Source organism: Mytilus edulis, chromosome 1 (assembly GCF_963676685.1).
Source record: "Mytilus edulis chromosome 1, xbMytEdul2.2, whole genome shotgun sequence".
NCBI classification, from domain to species: Eukaryota; Metazoa; Mollusca; class Bivalvia; order Mytilida; family Mytilidae; genus Mytilus; species Mytilus edulis.
Window position 1 is genome coordinate 113,290,163 of NC_092344.1, and position 21,214 is coordinate 113,311,376.

The 21,214-nt window shown below is 35.5% G+C and overlaps 1 protein-coding gene across 3 annotated transcripts in view; it reads right to left on the reverse strand.

Moving 5' to 3' along the window:
• Positions 1-21,214, reverse strand: part of LOC139500249 (perlucin-like protein) — a 45,270-nt gene that overhangs the window by 15,061 nt on the left and 8,995 nt on the right. Inside the window, exons 4-6 of one of the 3 annotated variants that reach the window (XM_071288991.1) lie at positions 4,975-5,116; positions 3,651-3,791; positions 1,638-1,824 (exon numbers count right to left, since the gene is read on the reverse strand). The exons of 1 other annotated variant lie outside the window; for it this stretch is intronic. In XM_071288991.1, the coding sequence (XP_071145092.1) occupies positions 1,652-1,824; positions 3,651-3,791; positions 4,975-5,116 (456 nt within the window). In that variant the 3' untranslated portion in view covers positions 1,638-1,651. Of the gene's footprint in view, positions 1-1,637; positions 1,825-3,650; positions 3,792-4,974; positions 5,117-21,214 lie in introns of those variants that run through there. One more of the 3 variants, XM_071289002.1, reaches the window with a different exon arrangement.

The following is a 21,214-nucleotide window of genomic DNA, read 5'->3' on the forward strand; positions in this document are numbered from 1 at the left end:
TTATGTCCAGTCGAACTTGTCTATAGGTTACACCAAGCTGGTTCTTAAAACGTTTGTATCAGGGAAACATTTTTCTTTGACTTTTAAAACATGTAGGGGAAACGGATTTCCTAACGATTCACATATAACATTCCGTATTTCTGATTTTTTGTTCGATAACGTAAATTATACGACTTTTTTTATGACTACGTGAAGTTGTACCATTTATTTTTGCTGGTCTTTAGGAAGACAATTTACAATTGTGCAGTGAACGGAGGCACTTATACATAACCTTATAATTCTGTTTGGAAACAAAAATAAATTCCCAATATATAAATATACATGTATGAATATGTACATGTATTATATGTCGTGTACATGATTGGATTTTGTAGATATAACTACCGCACAGAAAACGTATCATGGATTTCGAGGCTTTCATATTCAAGGTTTTGAATTCTACCCTTGTTGAAAACATGTGGAGACCTCTGCAGTTCCTTAAAACATCAATTATTTTTTTGTAAATTGAGTGCCGTCTCCGTGAACATGCTAACATTTAAGTCATATTTTTTCATTTTCATATTTTTTTCCATGTTTGTCTCTGTTGTCTTGATTGTTGGAACGATTAGTGGTATCTAACAATATTTATGAAAACTTTCTGAGAATTATGAATATTTCTTCTCTGTCAGATATGAATTATTACCATTGATAAAATGAAATGCCGTACATCACATCTTATAGAGGTTTACATTTCAAATATTCGTCAATATCTTAAGATATAGAGCAATTTTGTCTTCAACATTTCAAATGTTAAAGGGTACATTTGTATTTTTTACTTCGATTTGAAGGAAATTTATTTCAGTTTTTTCTGTGACAAAGTACAAGCATGTCGGTATTGCAACAATGTATGATTGACATAATCCCGGGGACATAATAAACAGATAGGTATGAAAAAGAAAGGATATGGGGTATTCTGTATCAGACGAAAGAAAAACTATTACAGTGTTGAATCCCATAAATATTCACAGTGCAAGCAGTATATAATATCTACATTGAGCAAATCGAGGTCATCTTTATTGTAGAAACGTTTTACCGTTAAAATGAAAATGCCAACGACAGAGGTTGATTATAAAAAATGTTTTACTGTGTTAAAAAAACGTCGACTTTTAAACAATGAAAACTTACACGTTGCACATTAAATATTTTGTCGATGAAGAAAATTAACTTTTGTCACTTCTGAAATAAGTTTGTCGATAACGTAACTTATTTTGACGGTAAAGAAACGCGAATTCGATCACTTCTCTGTTACGGGCTGTATGTATAATCACAAATATTTTAGAGTTATTTCAATGGTTTATCTTCATCGATCATGGCGACGCTGGTGGTATTTTTTTCTTCAATTGGTACATTTTAATGTAATTATGAATTTCGTAAACTAGATAATGTGCAATATTAAGAGTAAAAATACCAAAAAATTACCACTATAACAAACCCAATACATCAACAACATAAATAATAAAAATAAAATCTGTTCCAAAGATTTCCAGGACAGGGGAAGTCAATCGATGTACAGTTTCCTTGTAAGCAACGACAGATTTCTTTCAGAAACTTATCGTATGTAGGCAGTGTCGTATGTTTATCAAGAAGAGTCTGATGTGTTTCACGACGACTTTTACGAGACGGGATTACTGTAGGTAAAAGCAGAAAAATCTTGTGGAGTTGAATAATTTCCTGTTTTACTGGAGGGAGGATATCCGGCTGGCTCATTAGAAAGGTTCGTTGTCTGTTGCCCGGATGTTTGTGTTGGGTAGGCTCCATTTGATGGCATATACTTGTTTGCTGGTGCTATAAAGATAACAAGTTTAAATTAGTAACAATAAAATGTTACTGAATCACGTTAGGAACTTTGTTGGTTTTTTCTGTCAGTATTTGTCAGATTTATAATAATTAAAGGTAAACTTAGTCCCCACGTTATTATACTTGTGAAGTGTCAATTGTTGGAGATTTCTCTCCTTAAATGATTTCTTAATTTCATTGTCTCTGGCCATGGGTTGCTGTCTAGATGACACATAACAGGTACTACTACTTTAAGTCATTTTATATTTTATTACAGAAAATTATGAGAATAAAATGCATCCATCATAAACACACAGAAAAATAATATGACTATATTTACCTTATAACAATAATCTCAAAACAAGGGTTATGGATCCTCATTTAGATAACTACATTATAAATGGCCTAGCTGGAATACGATCTCTGTGAATCGCTTCTCTCAAGATCATTTAAGTCCTCAAAATTAAATTGTAGAGTGGCATTTATATATCAAAATGCTACATCTGTCCTCAATTATTACTACAAGCAAACGTTAGTCGAAAATTCAATATGATCGATTGATTGTTGTTTATTAAACGTCCAAATGGCAAATATCGTATTCGTGTTCATGACAAAAACATATCAACTACTAGTATCAATACATTGAATCGTTCAATAAGGGATACATCAACATGATTGGCGGAAAGAAATCTCTCAAAGAGCTGCTGCAAGAAATCTCTCAAAGTGCTGCTGCAAGAAATCTAACTTACAGAGATCGTGATCGAATATCTACATGATACTTCGTATTCAACCACCACATTCTAGACGACTACGAATATAAACATACCGCATAACCAAACAGCAACTTTGCTTTGGGTTTTACTGATGATCGGAAGTAGACCAAGGGATGACTCTATTTCTATATCGCCATGTCAGTCCTTTAATGAAGTCTGATTTTAAGGATCGATTAAATGGAGGGCTTCCTTAAGGGCAAATTTCACTTGAAATGCAGTATATTTAACCTATGGTTTGTATTGTCAACTGCAACGGTCTCATAAAATTTCAAACTAATACAAGTCTTTGAAAAAAATATTTCTACAGATTTCAGGTCAGCCAGCTTGATAATATGGATGTTGGTTTGTGAGATAGGGAGAGGTACACACATTTCTTTCCGGTAAGATGTTACTCCCTTAAACTAATCAGTTGAATTTCATGGAGAACATAGATCTTGTACTTAGTATTTTTCTTTATATGCTATTTTTTCATTAAATGTTACGGACTTTTTCTTGGTGTTTTGCTGACTCACGTATGGTGTGTAGAAGATTTCATACCTTTACATAGCAGTGGTTTGGCTATTATATGGTAAATTTGTAACTATTCCACGTCACGTCCATTCTATTATAGTTAATATCACAGTCTCAATTGCAATCATACATATATCAGCCTTTTGGTAAAGCTTTGGAAAACAGTATGCTGGGTTAGTGGTTAACTCTACTTTGTTATGTCACCTACTTGATCTGTCGGAGTACAGAGAGTGATCAAACGGCCAAATACCTAACCTGTACGTTCTATCGGTATACAGAGTACGACCAAACACCCAAATACCTTACCTGTACGTTCTATCGGTATACAGAGTACGATCAAACACCCAAATACCTGTATGTTCTATCGGAATACAGAGTATGACCAAACACCTAAATACCTTACCTGTATGTTCTATCGGCATACAGGGTACAATCATATGACCAAATATCTTACCTGTATGTTCTATCGGTATACAGAGTACGATCAAACACCCAAATACCTGACATGTAGTATGTTCTATCGGAATACAGAGAACGATCATAATCCCTTACCTGCTCCTGTATTGTATGTTCGTCCAGGAGATCTGGATCTCCGATTTAATCCGTAGATAGCAAGTTTACATAGAACAACGATGACAATCACTGCCAGGATGAACACAGAAGCCAATATGACGAATATGTACCATTTAGTTTCTGCATGTATAAATGTAATTAAAATGAGTTAATTTAAAAAAAAAAAAAAAAAGAAACAAAAAAAATATGTAAACTTTGAATGTATTCAGTCTTACATCGATGATACTTAAGGATGACCCATAGATTCATATATAATCTACGCAAGGTACTACATGTAGTAAAACTTTATGAGTACATGGATTTGAACAACCAATACATTACTTTGCAACAAATAATAGGATCAAGTTAAAAGACAATTTTCATATATTAATGGAAAAAACAACAAAGAACGAAAACAAAGCAACAACAAAACACCCACGAAGACTGCAATACACACAACCAAAAAAGTGCTTTATAGACTTCACAAAAATCGAGGGTGAACTTATGTAGTTGGTTACTCGGATTTATTTCTCTTACTCGATTTATGACTTTTGAACCGCTGTTTACTATTGTAATCAGTAGCAGTTATGGGTCATAAAAGTATAAATTTGTTTATAAGTCGTATTGCTGATTCATTAACGACAATCGTGACTTCGATTAATTACTGCTGTATGTGAAAATCCATGACACCTAAATGTATTTTCTATCCCAGGATGATATCATATGTCAGAACTTTTGTTTCTCATTATAAATTTCCTTATACAATCTACTGAATCAAGCTTTACTGGTGGTTAACGTAGAAGTTGAATGTACGTCATACTGATTTAGATGACCATTTTATATGGAATATCGATTATGCACCTTGTCTTATATAACCACATGCCGTGCCCCTTTTCTTGTTGATGATAATACTGAATTCTACTTATCAATTAATCGAGTAATGCAATGGTGCCACTAGTGGGCAGAATTGATGCTGGTACTTCGGAAGTTCCACAGCACTTGATTTTTACCCTGGATTATTATAAGTTCGTGGTAATTAATTTATATGTGTTTACTATATATAAATAAGGAGATGTGATATGATTGCGAAAGTTTAATTTAAATGTATATAAGTAAGTATTAGTGTTTTGTGGACTGTTGTTTGTCTGTACGTCATTCTGGCTCTTTAATCATGGTGTTGTCTATCATTCTCCGACTTCTGCTTGTTTCTATTTTTAATATAGCTTTTAAAAAAATCGAGACTCTCTTTCCGAATTGAGCGCTTCTATCCCATAGTAATCTACGCGCACTGTTTATTTTTGTGAATGCCGAATTGAAATGTTACCTTCAACCTCTAACAGTTTTATTCTAAGCTTGATGATGACGTTCTGTCTATTGTAAGATAGAGAATGTAACTTCAAAAACATTGTTTCTTTTTCTTTTACACAGTAGTCGTTTTCATCTGGACGACTTGTACAGGTATATCTCTATAAAACAAATGGAGGAAATATAATATATCTGGACGACTTGTACAGGTATATCTCTGTAAAACAATTGGATGAAATATAATATATCTGGACGATTTGTACAGGTATATCTCTATAAAACAAATGCATGAAATATAATTGACTGTTTGTACAGGTATATCTCTATAAAACAAATGGACGAAAAATAATTGACTGTTTGTACAGGTATATCTCTGTAAAACAAATGGATGAAATATAATTGACTGTTTGTACAGGTATATCTCTATAAAACAAATGGATGAAATATAATTGACTGTTTGTACAGGTATATCTCTGTAAAACAAATGGATGAAATATAATTGACTGTTTGTACAGGTATATCTCTATAAAACAAATGGGTGAAATATAATTGACTGTTTGTACAGGTATATCTCTGTAAAACAAATGGATGAAATATAATTGACTGTTTGTACAGGTATATCTCTATAAAACAAATGGGTGAAATATGATTGACTGTTTGTACAGGTATATCTCTGTAAAACAAATGGATGAAATATAATTGACTGTTTGTACAGGTATATCTCTATAAAACAAATGTGTGAAATATAATTGACTGTTTGTACAGGTATATCTCTGTAAAACAGATGGAGGAAATATAATATATCTGGACGACTTGTACAGGTATATCTCTGTAAAACAATTGGATGAAATATAATATATCTGGACGATTTGTACAGGTATATCTCTATAAAACAAATGCATGAAATATAATTGACTGTTTGTACAGGTATATCTCTATAAAACAAATGGACGAAAAATAATTGACTGTTTGTACAGGTATGTCTCTATAAAACAAATGGATGAAATATAATTGACTGTGTGTACAGGTATATCTCTGTAAAACAGATGGAGGAAATATAATATATCTGGACGACTTGATGAAATATAATTGACTGTTTGTACAGGTATATCTCTATAAAACAAATGGGTGAAATATAATTGACTGTTTGTACAGGTATATCTCTATAAAACAAATGGGTGAAATATAATTGACTGTTTGTACAGGTATATCTCTGTAAAACAAATGGATGAAATATAATTGACTGTTTGTACAGGTATATCTCTAAAAAAACAAATGGATGAAATATAATTGACTGTTTGTACAGGTATATCTCTGTAAAACAAATGGATGAAATATAATTGACTGTTTGTACAGGTATATCTCTATAAAACAAATGGGTGAAATATAATTGACTGTTTGTACAGGTATATCTCTGTAAAACAAATGGATGAAATATAATTGACTGTTTGTACAGGTATATCTCTATAAAACAAATGGACGAAAAATAATTGACTGTTTGTACAGGTATATCTCTATAAAACAAATGGATAAAATATAATTGACTGTTTGTACAGGTATATCTCTATAAAACAAATGGATGAAATATAATTGACTGTTTGTACAGGTATATCTCTATAAAACAAATGGGTGAAATATAATTGACTGTTTGTACAGGTATATCTCTATAAAACAAATGGGTGAAATATAATTGACTGTTTGTACAGGTATATCTCTGTAAAACAAATGGGTGAAATATAATTGACTGTTTGTACAGGTATATCTCTATAAAACAAATGGATGAAATATAATTGACTGTTTGTACAGGTATATCTCTGTAAAACAAATGGATGAAATATAATTGACTGTTTGTACAGGTATATCTCTATAAAACAAATGGGTGAAATATAATTGACTGTTTGTACAGGTATATCTCTGTAAAACAAATGGATGAAATATAATTGACTGTTTGTACAGGTATATCTCTATAAAACAAATGGGTGAAATATAATTGACTGTTTGTACAGGTATGTCTCTATAAAACAAATGGATGAAATATAATTGACTGTTTGTACAGGTATATCTCTATAAAACAAATGGATGAAATATAATTGACTGTTTGTACAGGTATATCTCTGTAAAACAAATGGAGGAAATATAATTGACTAAATGGCTTTAACTGAAAAGATCAAAAATCTAGAAATGAAAAGTCGACGGCTGAAATTTTAAATGAAAGCAGAAATGTTTTATACGGTGACTCATCTGATATGTCTACTTTAATGAACAATGTATTAACTCTGTTAAATAAAATGGACATAAGACTGTCAAGTATTGAAAAAAATACAGGAAAAAATACTTAAACACTTACTCAAATGAACGACAAACTAACATCCATAACAGCTCGGGTCATAACAGCCGAAAAAGATATCTATGATGTTAAAACCAGAGTGTCAGATTTAGAATCAAATTGTCAAGGCGCAAGTAATATCTTTGATGAAGTTAAAAAAAAGACAGATTGCTTAGAAAAGGGTTTTGACAAAATAAAAGAGGACTACCTGAGATTAGATACTAGTAGATGTAGAATAGATGAAGATCTCATCAAAGTAGAAAGAGAAAATAATGACATGAAAACGAAACTTACCGACATTCAATGTCGAGCCATGAAATACAACCTGATTTTCACAGGGTTGTCGGAACATAGAGACGAAAATATAGAAGACAAACTACGAAGATTCCTATACCAGAAAATTGATCAGCGTATTGAATTCAGCAACGTGCATCGTTTTGGGAAGAGATCGGAAAATGGTAAAAGACCCATTGTTGCCAAGTTTCTATATTTCTTGTGCTTTTTTTAATTAATCAAAAATATATAATTGGCGACTGGAGATAAAAGAAATAGACTTTATACTGTTCGAATTATTTCGGTTCTTAACATACAGCTAATGATACAACTTGTTATGAATTTTATAACATAACAATGCATTCTGATTGGTTCCTTTGTATACTTGTGATTTAAAGAATTTTAAGTTTTTCATTCTGCCGTCGATAGCCGAAAACTAATGTTGTGTTTTCCGTTAAAAGTTCATCCTGTGAGGCATGGCAACTACTTTTGATTTATTTGAGCTGTGAAACCTTTGTATCTTTATTTTTCGTAAGTACTTATTTTGGTGATTAATTTTTTTTTTTTTTTTTTTTTTTTTTTTTTTAAATTTTTTATCAAGTCATTTGTTGAAAAAAATAATTACTTTTTCAAGTCTTAAACAGGAGGCTTACCATGCCTGTAACCCGAAATAAAGATACAAAAAATTATAAACTATTAAGTGAATTTGGTTTTGATCAGGACGTTCTCGATGTGTCGGATCCTACTTCTGACATTTTTGATCATGAGACTTCACCTGATGAAGTGGATAGGTTGGAACATAGGATCCACAATTTAGAATTAAGCATTTCCGAAAAAGAAAGGAAACTTGAAAAATCTGATTTTGAAAAACAGGGGGCTATCCCAAAAACTCGTTTGAAAAATGGGGAGTCGAGTAAACTTATTGATCCGGTCAAGGAGAAAGGTGTAGTTGAGCAGTCGAACAATCCGCACAAGCCACAGTCGAGTGCTCCTAAAGTGAAATCAACTGAAATAGCCGGTAATATGAAATTGTAATAATTTGCCAAAATTAAATGTTTTATTTTAATTCGTTTTAATTCCTACTGAGCATTTATTTAGTATTGCTTTGCATCCAGTCGTCTCATATCTTTAATATATCTGCGTCTATTTACTTCGAAAGAGCAAATTTGACTTAGAAATGGTGAAGAAAGCAGGAAAACACTTGAAAGGATCGGATTACGGTGTCAATGAACAATTTCCACCCGAAATAAAACAAAGACGGAGACGTTTATATCCGATTATGAAAGAGGAGAGAAAAAAAAGAGCAAAGGTTGTGCTTAACCGAGATAAGTTATACGTTAATGATGAACTAGTAAATCCAGATGTATACGAGTTGGAGAGTACGCATGTAGATCCTCGTCAATCAAATTCAAGGCCACAAAAACGCCCAAGGGTACATTCTACACCAGAGAGAGAAGACACACCTGATCACAGATAAGGATTACCGTGGAGAACATTGTAAACATTACTCTGAAGTTGTAAACAGTATTAAAAATAAAAACAAATCATTGTCTAATAATATAATCAATTTAAATATACTGTCATTGAATGTATGTGGTTTAAATAGAAGAATTCAGTATCCAGAATTTAATGAACTTATTCAAAATTATGATATTTTATGTTTTGTTGAAACAAAGACCGATGACGTAGATGAAATAAATATACCAGGGTATACTGTTAAAATGAAAAATCGCTGTAAATATGCAAGGGTTAAATCAGGGGGAATACTCCTTGCTTATAAATCTAACTTATCTGAACACATTCATCCTATTGAAACAGATAGTAAATATATTTTTTGGTTCAAAATTGATAAAAAAATGTTTCATCTATGTCAAGATACTATTTTTGGTATTGTATATATTCCACCAGAAAATTTATCATATTGTATAGGTGACCCATTTAACGAAATTGAACATGAACTTCTTATGTTTAGTTCAGATCACAGTTATATATGCCTTCTTGGAGATTTCAATGCCAGAACAGGCGAGGACTTAGATTTTACAGAAGTTACCTATGATGAATTTTCATGAATGTTTGATTTGAATGATGTATCTTTAAACACGTTACCAAGCATGGGCGTCAAGTTGGTTACCTATTCCCTATTCCCTATTCGTTACCTATTCCCTATTCCCTATTCGTTGCCTATTCGTTACCTATTCCCTATTCCCTATTCGTTACCTATTCGTTACCTATTCCCTATTCCCTATTCGTTACCTATTCGTTACCTATTCCCTATTCCCTATTCGTTGCCTATTCGTTACCTATTCCCTATTCCCTATTCGTTACCTATTCGTTACCTATTCCCTATTCCCTATTCGTTAAATATTCGTTACTTATTTGATTTTTAATATCCTTCCCCCTTTTTAATTATGGCATGGAATAGTTTAATATGGCTGCCGTTACCATGGAAACGGCACAATTGTGAAAAAAATGAGCTTTTGGTTTTTGGTGAACTGTTTGGATATGCTTCAACTCAGAATCATCATATTTTAAAACAATGTAGGTGCCCACTATATACAGGTGTTGGATGATTTTGGCGATCATTGGAACTACTATGTTGCCATGGAAACTACACCAAAATTTTCAAAATTCTAAAAATGCTCAAAACTTCATGAAACTTCACAGTAATGATGAGCAACATTGGAGTTGGAATTTCCAAAATAGGTCTTGTTACCATGGAAACAATGCAAAAAGGTCAAAAATTTCAAAAATAAGAATTTCCGCAAACTGGATGAAACTTTACAGGAATGGTAACTGGCATAGGCAGAGTTGGATTTTGAAGTTAGAATTTTCAAAATGGCCGCCGTAACCATGGAAACAGCAAAACTATCAAAAATTCAAAATGTTCAAACTTAATGAAACTTTGCAAAAATGTTACTAGACATCTGTAGATGCTCTCTTTGACTTTGGAATTGTCAAAATGGCTGTCGCTCACCTGGTAATAGGGGGAAGGGGTGCCTTCCGTTATTGCTAGCAATTACAAATCTAGTTGTTAATAGTCTTACATATGGTAATAGTTCTGAATTGGTTGAGGTAAAATGATCTTTTTATGACCTATTTATATGTGTTTGTGCTCAACCGATCCTTTTACTTCATGTTCGATACGCATTTGTTCCTTACTTGTTTTTTATACGTTCTACCTTTTAACTGCTTTATGTCCGTATGTTTGAAGATGGATCTTGGTTCGACGGGATGAAATCACCGTATTAGCGCTTGCGTAAAAACGAAGATGTGGTATGATTGCCAATGAGACAACACTCCACATTAGACCAAAATGACACAGAAATTATCAACTATAGTTCACTGTACGGCCTTCAATAATGAGCATAGCCCAAACCGTGTAGTCACCTATAAAAGGCCCAGACATGACAACCTCATACAATTCAAACAACAAAACTGACGGCCGTATTTCATATACAAAAAAATAAACGGAAATATGTAACACAAAAACAAACGATAACTACTTAATTTCAGGCTCTTGTCTAGGGACAGGCACATACTTACATAATGTGGTAGAGTTAAACATGTAAGCAGGGTGTACATCGTTTCGGAGCATGCTATTACCTTGTTTAATTCGTTCCATCACTCGCTTATAATTCGCTTATAATACGTGTATCTTACGTTGCACCTTTTAAAACATGATTTTCAATTGTTTTGTTGTCTCTGGTGGAAGATTTGGGCTCTTAGAGGTGATATAACTCTATAAGTGCATTTGTATCCGTTCCAGCGGTCGGATAATACCCTGTTAAATATTCGTTACTAATTCGCTTTTAAAAAGTTTGTTGTACGTTGCACCTTTTAGAAAAGGATTTCCAATTGTGTTCATATCTCTGGTGGTAATAATGTGTTCTTATAGATGAAATACCCCTATAAAAGAGGGACGAAAGATACCAAAGGGACAGTCAAACTCATAAATCTAAAACAAACTGACAACGCCATGGCTAAAATATAAGCGCATATGTACTCGTTCCAGCGATCGGTTAATACCCTGTTACCTATTCGTTACCTATTCGTTACCTATTCACTTATAGTACGTTTGTTGTACGTTGCACCTTTTAGAAAAGGATTTTCAATTAAATTCATATCTCTGATGGTAACAATGTGTTCTTAGAGATGAAATGACCCCATTAGAGCGCATGTACCCGTTCCAGCGCTCGGTAAATAATCTGTTACCTATTCGTTACTTATTCGCTTTTAATGCGCGGGGTATACGGTGCACCTTGAAATAAATCGTTTTTTAATTGTGTTCAGGTCTCTGGTGGTAAGAATGTGTTCTTAGAGATGAAATTACCCTATTAGCGCGCATGTACCCGTTCCAGCGCTCGGTTAATACCCTGTTACCTATTCGTTACCTATTCGTTACCTATTCGCTTATAATACATTTTTTTATACGTTTCACCTGTTAGAAAAGGATTTTCAATTATGTCCAGGTCTCAGACGGTAACTATGTGTTCTTAGAGATGAAATGACCCCATTAGAGCGCATGTACCCGTTCCAGCGCTCGGTAAATAACCTGTTACCTATTCGTTACCTATTCGCTTTTAATGCGCGGGGTATACGGTGCACCTTGAAATAAATCGTTTTTTAATTGTGTTCAGGTCTCTGGTGGTAAGAATGTGTTCTTAGAGATGAAATGACCCTATTAGCGCGCATGTACCCGTTCCAGCGCTCGGTTAATACCCTGTTATCCATTCGTTACCTATTCGTTACCTATTCGCTTATAATACATTCTTTTATACGTTTCACCTGTTAGAAAAGGACTTTCAATTATGTCCATGTCTCAGGTGGTAACAATGTGTTCTTAGAGATGAAATTACCCTATTAGTGCTCATGTACCCGTTCCAGTGCTCGGTAAATAATCTTGTTACCTATTCGTTACCTATTCGCTTTTAATGCGCGGGGTATACGCTGCAACTTGAAATAAATCGTGTTTTAATTGTGTTCATGTCTCAGGTGGTAACAATGTGTTCTTAGAGATGAAATGACCCCATTAGAGCGCATGTACCCGTTCCATCGCTCGGTAAATAACCTGTTACCTATTCGTTACCTATTCGTTACCTGTTCGCTTATAATACATTTTTTTATACGTTTCACCTGTTAGAAAAGGATTTTCAATTATGTCCAGGTCTCAGACGGTAACACTGTGTTCTTAGAGATGAAATGACCCCATTAGAGCGCATGTACCCGTTCCAGCGCTCGGTAAATAACCTGTTACCTATTTGTTACCTATTCGTTACCCATTCGCTTTTAATGCGCGGGGTATACGCTGCAACTTGAAATAAATCGTGTTTTAATTGTGTTCATGTCTGGTGGTAACAATGTGTTCTTAGAGATGAAATGACCCCATTAGAGCGCATGTACCCGTTCCAGCGCTCGGTAAACAACCTGTTACCTATTCGTTACTTATTCGCTTTTAATGCGCGGGGTATACGGTGCACCTTGAAATAAATCCTTGAAATAAATCGTTTTTTAATTGTGTTCAGGTCTCTGGTGGTAAGAATGTGTTCTTAGAGATGAAATGACCCTATTAGCGCGCATGTACCCGTTCCAGCGCTCGGTTAATACCCTGTTACCTATTCGTTACCTATTCGTTACCTATTCGCTTATAATACATTTTTTTATACGTTTCACCTGTCAGAAAGGGATTTTCAATTATGTCCATGTCTCAGGTGGTAACAATGTGTTCTTAGAAATGAAATGACCCCATTAGAGCGCATGTACCCGTTCCAGCGCTCGGTAAATAACCTGTTACCTATTCGTTACCTATTCGCTTTTAATGCGCGGGGTATACGCTGCACCTTGAAATAAATCGTGTTTTAATTGTGTTCATGTCTCAGGTGGTAACAATGTGTTCTTAGAGATGTAATGACCCCATTAGAGCGCATGTACCCGTTCCAGCGCTCGGTAAATAACCTGTTACCTATTCGTTACTTATTCGCTTTTAATGCGCGGGGTATACGGTGCACCTTGAAATAAATCGTTTTTTAATTGTGTTCAGGTCTCTGGTGGTAAGAATGTGTTCTTAGTGATGAAATTACCCTATTAGCGCGCATGTACCCGTTCCAGCGCTCGGTTAATACCCTGTTACCTATTCGTTACCTATTCGTTACCTATTTGCTTATAATACATTTTTTTTATACGTTTCACCTGTTAGAAAAGGATTTTCAATTATGTCCAGGTCTCAGACGGTAACAATGTGTTCTTAGAGATGAAATGACTCCATTAGAGCGCATGTACCCGTTCCAGCGCTCGGTGAATAACCTGTTACCTATTCGTTACCTATTCGCTTTTAATGCGCGGGGTATACGCTGCAACTTGAAATAAATCGTGTTTTAATTGTGTTCATGTCTGGTGGTAACAATGTGTTCTTAGAGATGAAACGACCCCATTAGAGCGCATGTACCCGTTCCAGCGCTCGGTAAATAACCTGTTACTTATTCGTTACTTATTCGCTTTTAATGCGCGGGGTATACGGTGCACCTTGAAATAAATCCTTGAAATAAATCGTTTTTTAATTGTGTTCAGGTCTCTGGTGGTAAGAATGTGTTCTTAGAGATGAAATGACCCTATTAGCGCGCATGTACCCGTTCCAGCGCTCGGTTAATACCCTGTTACCTATTCGTTACCTATTCGTTACCTATTCGCTTATAATACATTTTTTTATACGTTTCACCTGTCAGAAAGGGATTTTCAATTATGTCCATGTCTCAGGTGGTAACAATGTGTTCTTAGAAATGAAATGACCCCATTAGAGCGCATGTACCCGTTCCAGCGCTCGGTAAATAACCTGTTACCTATTCGTTACCTATTCGCTTTTAATGCGCGGGGTATACGCTGCACCTTGAAATAAATCGTGTTTTAATTGTGTTCATGTCTCAGGTGGTAACAATGTGTTCTTAGAGATGTAATGACCCCATTAGAGCGCATGTACCCGTTCCAGCGCTCGGTAAATAACCTGTTACCTATTCGTTACTTATTCGCTTTTAATGCGCGGGGTATACGGTGCACCTTGAAATAAATCGTTTTTTAATTGTGTTCAGGTCTCTGGTGGTAAGAATGTGTTCTTAGTGATGAAATTACCCTATTAGCGCGCATGTACCCGTTCCAGCGCTCGGTTAATACCCTGTTACCTATTCGTTACCTATTCGTTACCTATTTGCTTATAATACATTTTTTTTATACGTTTCACCTGTTAGAAAAGGATTTTCAATTATGTCCAGGTCTCAGACGGTAACAATGTGTTCTTAGAGATGAAATGACTCCATTAGAGCGCATGTACCCGTTCCAGCGCTCGGTGAATAACCTGTTACCTATTCGTTACCTATTCGCTTTTAATGCGCGGGGTATACGCTGCAACTTGAAATAAATCGTGTTTTAATTGTGTTCATGTCTGGTGGTAACAATGTGTTCTTAGAGATGAAACGACCCCATTAGAGCGCATGTACCCGTTCCAGCGCTCGGTAAATAACCTGTTACCTATTCGTTACTTATTCGCTTTTAATGCGCGGGGTATACGGTGCACCTTTAAATAAATCGTTTTTTAATTGTGTTCAGGTCTCTGGTGGTAAGAATGTGTTCTTAGAGATGAAATTGCCCTATCAGCGCGCATATACCCGTTCCAGCGCTCGGTTAATACCCTGTTACCTATTCGTTACCTATTCGTTACCTATTCGCTTATAATACATTTTTTTATACGTTTCACCTGTTAGAAAAGGATTTTAAATTATGTCCAGGTCTCAGACGGTAACAATGTGTTCTTAGAGATGAAATGACCCCATTAGAGCGCATGTACCCGTTCCAGCGCTCGGTAAATAACCTGTTACCTATTCGTTACCTATTCGCTTTTAATGCGCGGGGTATACGGTGCACCTTGAAATAAATCGTTTTTTAATTGTGTTCAGGTCTCTGGTGGTAAGAATGTGTTCTTAGAGATGAAATTACCCTATTAGCGCGCGTGTACCCGTTCCAGCGCTCGGTTAATACCCTGTTACCTATTCGTTACCTATTCGTTACCTATTCGCATATAATACATTTTTTTATACGTTTCAACTGTTAGAAAAGGATTTTCAATTATGTCCATGTCTCAGGTGGTAACAATGTGTTCTTAGAGATGAAATTACCCTATTAGCGCACATGTACCAGTTCCACCAGAGACATGAACACAATTAAAAAACGATTTATTTCAAGGTGCAACGTATACCTCGTGCATTCAAAGCAAATAAGGAACGAATAAGAAGCAGGGTATTAACTGAGCGCTGGAACGAGTACATATGCGGTAATAGGGATATTTCATCTAAAATAACACATTATTACCACCAGAGATATGAACTGAATTAAAAATCCTTTTCTAAAAGATGCAACGTACAACAAACGTAATATAAGTGAATAGGTAACGAATAGGTAACAGGGTATTTATCGAGCGCTGGAACGGGTACATGCACGCTAATAGGGTCATTTCATCTCTAAGAACACATTGTTACCACCAGAGACATGGAGACAATTAAAAATCCTTTTCTAAAAGGTGCAACATACAACAAAAGTATTATAAGTGAATAGGTAACGAATAGGTAACGAATAGGTAACAGGGTATTCACCGAGCGCTGGAACGGGTACATGCGCGCTAATAGGGTAATTTCATCTCTAAGAACACATTGTTACCACAATAGACATGGAGACAATTAAAAATCCTTTTCTAAAAGGTGCAACATACAACAAACGTATTATAAGTGAATAGGTAACGAATAGGTAACGAATAGGTAATAGGGTATTAAACAAGCGCTGGAACGGGTTCATGCGCGCTAATAGGGTCATTTCATCTCTAAGAACACATTGTTACCACCAGAGACATGAACACAATTAAAAAACGATTTATTTCAAGGTGCAACGTATACCTCGTGCATTAAAAGCAAATAAGGAACGAATAAGAAGCAGGGTATTAACTGAGCGCTGGAACGAGTACATACGCGCTAATAGGGGTATTTCATCTAAAAGAACACATTATTACCACCAGAGATATGAACTGAATTAAAAATCCTTTTCTAAAAGGTGCAACGTACAACAAACGTATTATAAGTGAATAGGTAACGAATAGGTAACATGGTATTTATCGAGCGCTGGAACGGGTACATGCGCGCTAATAGGGTCATTTCATCTCTAACAACACATTGTTACCACCAGAGACACGGACACCATTGAAAATCCTTTTCTGAAAGGTGCAACGTACAACAAACGTATTATAAGTGAATAGGTAACGAATAGGTAACAGGGTATTTACCAAGCGCTGGAACGGTTACATGCGCGCTAATAGGATAATTTCATCTCTAAGAACACATTGTTACCACAAAAGACATGGAGACAATTAAAAATCCTTTTCTAAAAGGTGCAACATACAACGAACGTATTATAAGTGAATAGGTAACGAATAGGTAACAGGGTATTAAACGAGCGCTGGAACGGGTTCATGCGCTCTAATAGGGTCATTTCATCTCTAAGAACACATTCTTACCACCAGAGACATGAACACAATTAAAAAAACGATTTATTTCAAGGTGCAACGTATACCTCGTGCATTAAAAGCAAATAAGGAACGAATAAGTAGCAGGGTATTAACTGAGCGCTGGAACGAGTACATACGCGCTAATAGGGGTATTTCATCTAAAAGAACACATTATTACCACCAGAGATATGAACTGAATTAAAAATCCTTTTCTAAAAGGTGCAACGTACAACACACGTATTATAAGTGAATAGGTAACGAATAGGTAACAGGGTATTTATCGAGCGCTGGAACGGGTACATGCGCTTATAGGGTCATTTCATCTCTAAGAACACAATGTTACCACCAGAGACACGGACACCATTGAAAATCCTTTTTTGAAAGGTGCAACGTACAACAAACGTATTATAAGTGAATAGGTAACGAATAGGTAACAGGGTATTAACCGAGCGCTGGAACGGGTACATGCGCGCTAATAGGGTAATTTCATCTCTAAGAACACATTGTTACCACAAAAGACATGGAGACAATTAAAAATCCTTTTCTAAAAGGTGCAACATACAACAAACGTATTATAAGTGAATAGGTAACGAATAGGTAACAGGGTATTAAGCGAGCGCTGGAACGGGTTCATGCGCTCTAATAGGGTCATTTCATCTCTAAGAACACATTGTTACCACCAGAGACATGAACACAATTAAAAAAACGATTTATTTCAAGGTGCAACGTATACCTCGTGCATTAAAAGCAAATAAGGAACGAATAAGTAGCAGGGTATTAACTGAGCGCTGGAACGAGTACATACGCGCTAATAGTGGTATTTCATCTGAAAGAACACATTATTACCACCAGAGATATGAACTGAATTAAAAATCCTTTTCTAAAAGGTGCAACGTACAACAAACGTATTATAAGTGAATAGGTAACGAATAGGTAACAGGGTATTTATCGAGCGCTGGAACGGGTACATACGCGCTAATAGGATCATTTCATCTCTAAGAACACATTGTTACCACCAGAGACACGGACACCATTGAAAATCCTTTTTCTGAAAGGTGCAACGTACAACAAACGTATTATAAGTGAATAGGTAGCGAATAGGTAACAGGGTATAAAGCGAGCGCTGGAACGGGTACATGCGTGCTCATAGAGTCATTTCATCTCTAAGAACACATTGTTACCACCAGAGACATGGGCACAATTGAAAAACGATTTATTTCAGGGTGCAGCGTATAACCCGCGCATTAAAAGCGAATAGGGAACGAATCAATAACAGGGTATTATCCGAGCGCTGGAACGAGTGTATACGCGCTAATAGGGGTATTTCATCTAAAAGAACACATTATTACCACCAGAGATATGAACTGAATTAAAAATCCTTTTCTAACAGGTGCAACGTATAAAAAAATGTATTATAAGCGAATAGGTAACGAATAGGTAACAGGGTATTAACCGAGCGCTGGAACAGGTACATGAGCGCTAATAGGGTAATTTCATCTCTAAGAACACATTGTTACCACCTGAGACATGGACATAATTGAAAATCCTTTTCTAACAGGTGAAACGTATAAAAAAATGTATTATAAGCGAATAGGTAACGAATAGGTAACGAATAGGTAACAGGGTATTAACCGAGCGCTGGAACGGGTACATGCGCGCTAATAGGGTCATTTCATCTCTAAGAACACATTCTTACCACCAGAGACCTGAACACAATTAAAAAACGATTTATTTCAAGGTGCACCGTATACCCCGCGCATTAAAAGCGAATAAGTAACGAATAGGTAACAGGTTATTTACCGAGCGCTGGAACGGGTACATGCGCTCTAATGGGGTTATTTCATCTCTAAGAACACATTGTTACCACCAGACATGAACACAATTAAAACACGATTTATTTCAAGTTGCAGCGTATACCCCGCGCATTAAAAGCGAATAGGTAACGAATAGGTAACAGGTTATTTACCGAGCGCTGGAACGGGTACATGCGCTCTAATGGGGTCATTTCATCTCTAAGAACACATAGTTACCGTCTGAGACCTGGACATAATTGAAAATCCTTTTCTAACAGGTGAAACGTATAAAAAATGTATTATCAGCGAATAGGTAACAAATAGGTAACGAATAGGTAACAGGGTATTAACCGAGCGCTGGAACGGGTACATGCGCGCTAATAGGGTAATTTCATCTCTAAGAACACATTCTTACCACCAGAGACCTGAACACAATTAAAAAACGATTTATTTCAAGGTGCACCGTATAGCCCGCGCATTAAAAGCGAATAAGTAACGAATAGGTAACAGGTTATTTACCGAGCGCTGGAACGGGTACATGCGCTCTAATGGGGTCATTTCATCTCTAAGAACACATTGTTACCATCAGAGATATGAATTTAATTGAAAATCCTTTTCTAAAAGGTGCAACGTACAACAAACGTACTATAAGTGAATAGGTAACGAATAGGTAACGAATAGGTAACAGGGTATTAACCGATCGCTGGAACGAGTACATATGCGCTTATAGGGGTATTTCATCTATAAGAACACATTATTACCACCAGAGATATGAACACAATTGGAAATCCTTTTCTAAAAGGTGCAACGTACAACAAACTTTTTAAAAGCGAATTAGTAACGAATATTTAACAGGGTATTATCCGACCGCTGGAACGGATACAAATGCACTTATAGAGTTATATCACCTCTAAGAGCCCAAATCTTCCACCAGAGACAACAAAACAATTGAAAATCATGTTTTAAAAGGTGCAACGTAAGATACACGTATTATAAGCGAATTATAAGCGAGTGATGGAACGAATTAAACAAGGTAATAGCATGCTCCGAAACGATGTACACCCTGCTTACATGTTTAACTCTACCACATTATGTAAGTATGTGCCTGTCCCTAGACAAGAGCCTGAAATTAAGTAGTTATCGTTTGTTTTTGTGTTACATATTTCCGTTTATTTTTTTGTATATGAAATACGGCCGTCAGTTTTGTTGTTTGAATTGTATGAGGTTGTCATGTCTGGGCCTTTTATAGGTGACTACACGGTTTGGGCTATGCTCATTGTTGAAGGCCGTACAGTGAACTATAGTTGATAATTTCTGTGTCATTTTGGTCTAATGTGGAGTGTTGTCTCATTGGCAATCATACCACATCTTCGTTTTTACGCAAGCGCTAATACGGTGATTTCATCCCGTCGAACCAAGATCCATCTTCAAACATACGGACATAAAGCAGTTAAAAGGTAGAACGTATTAAAAAACAAGTAAGGAACAAATGCGTATCGAACATGAAGTAAAAGGATCGGTTGAGCACAAACACATATAAATAGGTCATAAAAAGATCATTTTACCTCAACCAATTCAGAACTATTACCATATGTAAGACTATTAACAACTAGATTTGTAATTGCTAGCAATAACGGAAGGCACCCCTTCCCCCTATTACCAGGTGAGCGACAGCCATTTTGACAATTCCAAAGTCAAAGAGAGCATCTACAGATGTCTAGTAACATTTTTGCAAAGTTTCATTAAGTTTGAACATTTTGAATTTTTGATATTTTTGCTGTTTCCATGGTTACGGCGGCCATTTTGAAAATTCTAACTTCAAAATCCAACTCTGCCTATGCCAGTTACCATTCCTGTAAAGTTTCATCCAGTTTGCGGAAATTCTTATTTTTGAAATTTTTGACCTTTTTGCATTGTTTCCATGGTAACAAGACCTATTTTGGAAATTCCAACTCCAATGTTGCTCATCATTACTGTGAAGTTTCATGAAGTTTTGAGCATTTTTAGAATTTTGAAAATTTTGGTGTAGTTTCCATGGCAACATAGTAGTTCCAATGATCGCCAAAATCATCCAACACCTGTATATAGTGGGCACCTACATTGTTTTAAAATATGATGATTCTGAGTTGAAGCATATCCAAACAGTTCACCCAAAACCAAAAGCTCATTTTTTTCACAATTGTGCCGTTTCCATGGTAACGGCAGCCATATTAAACTATTCCATGCCATAATTAAAAAGGGGGAAGGATATTAAAAATCAAATAAGTAACGAATAGGGAATAGGGAATAGGTAACGAATAGGGAATAGGGAATAGGTAACGAATAGGCAACG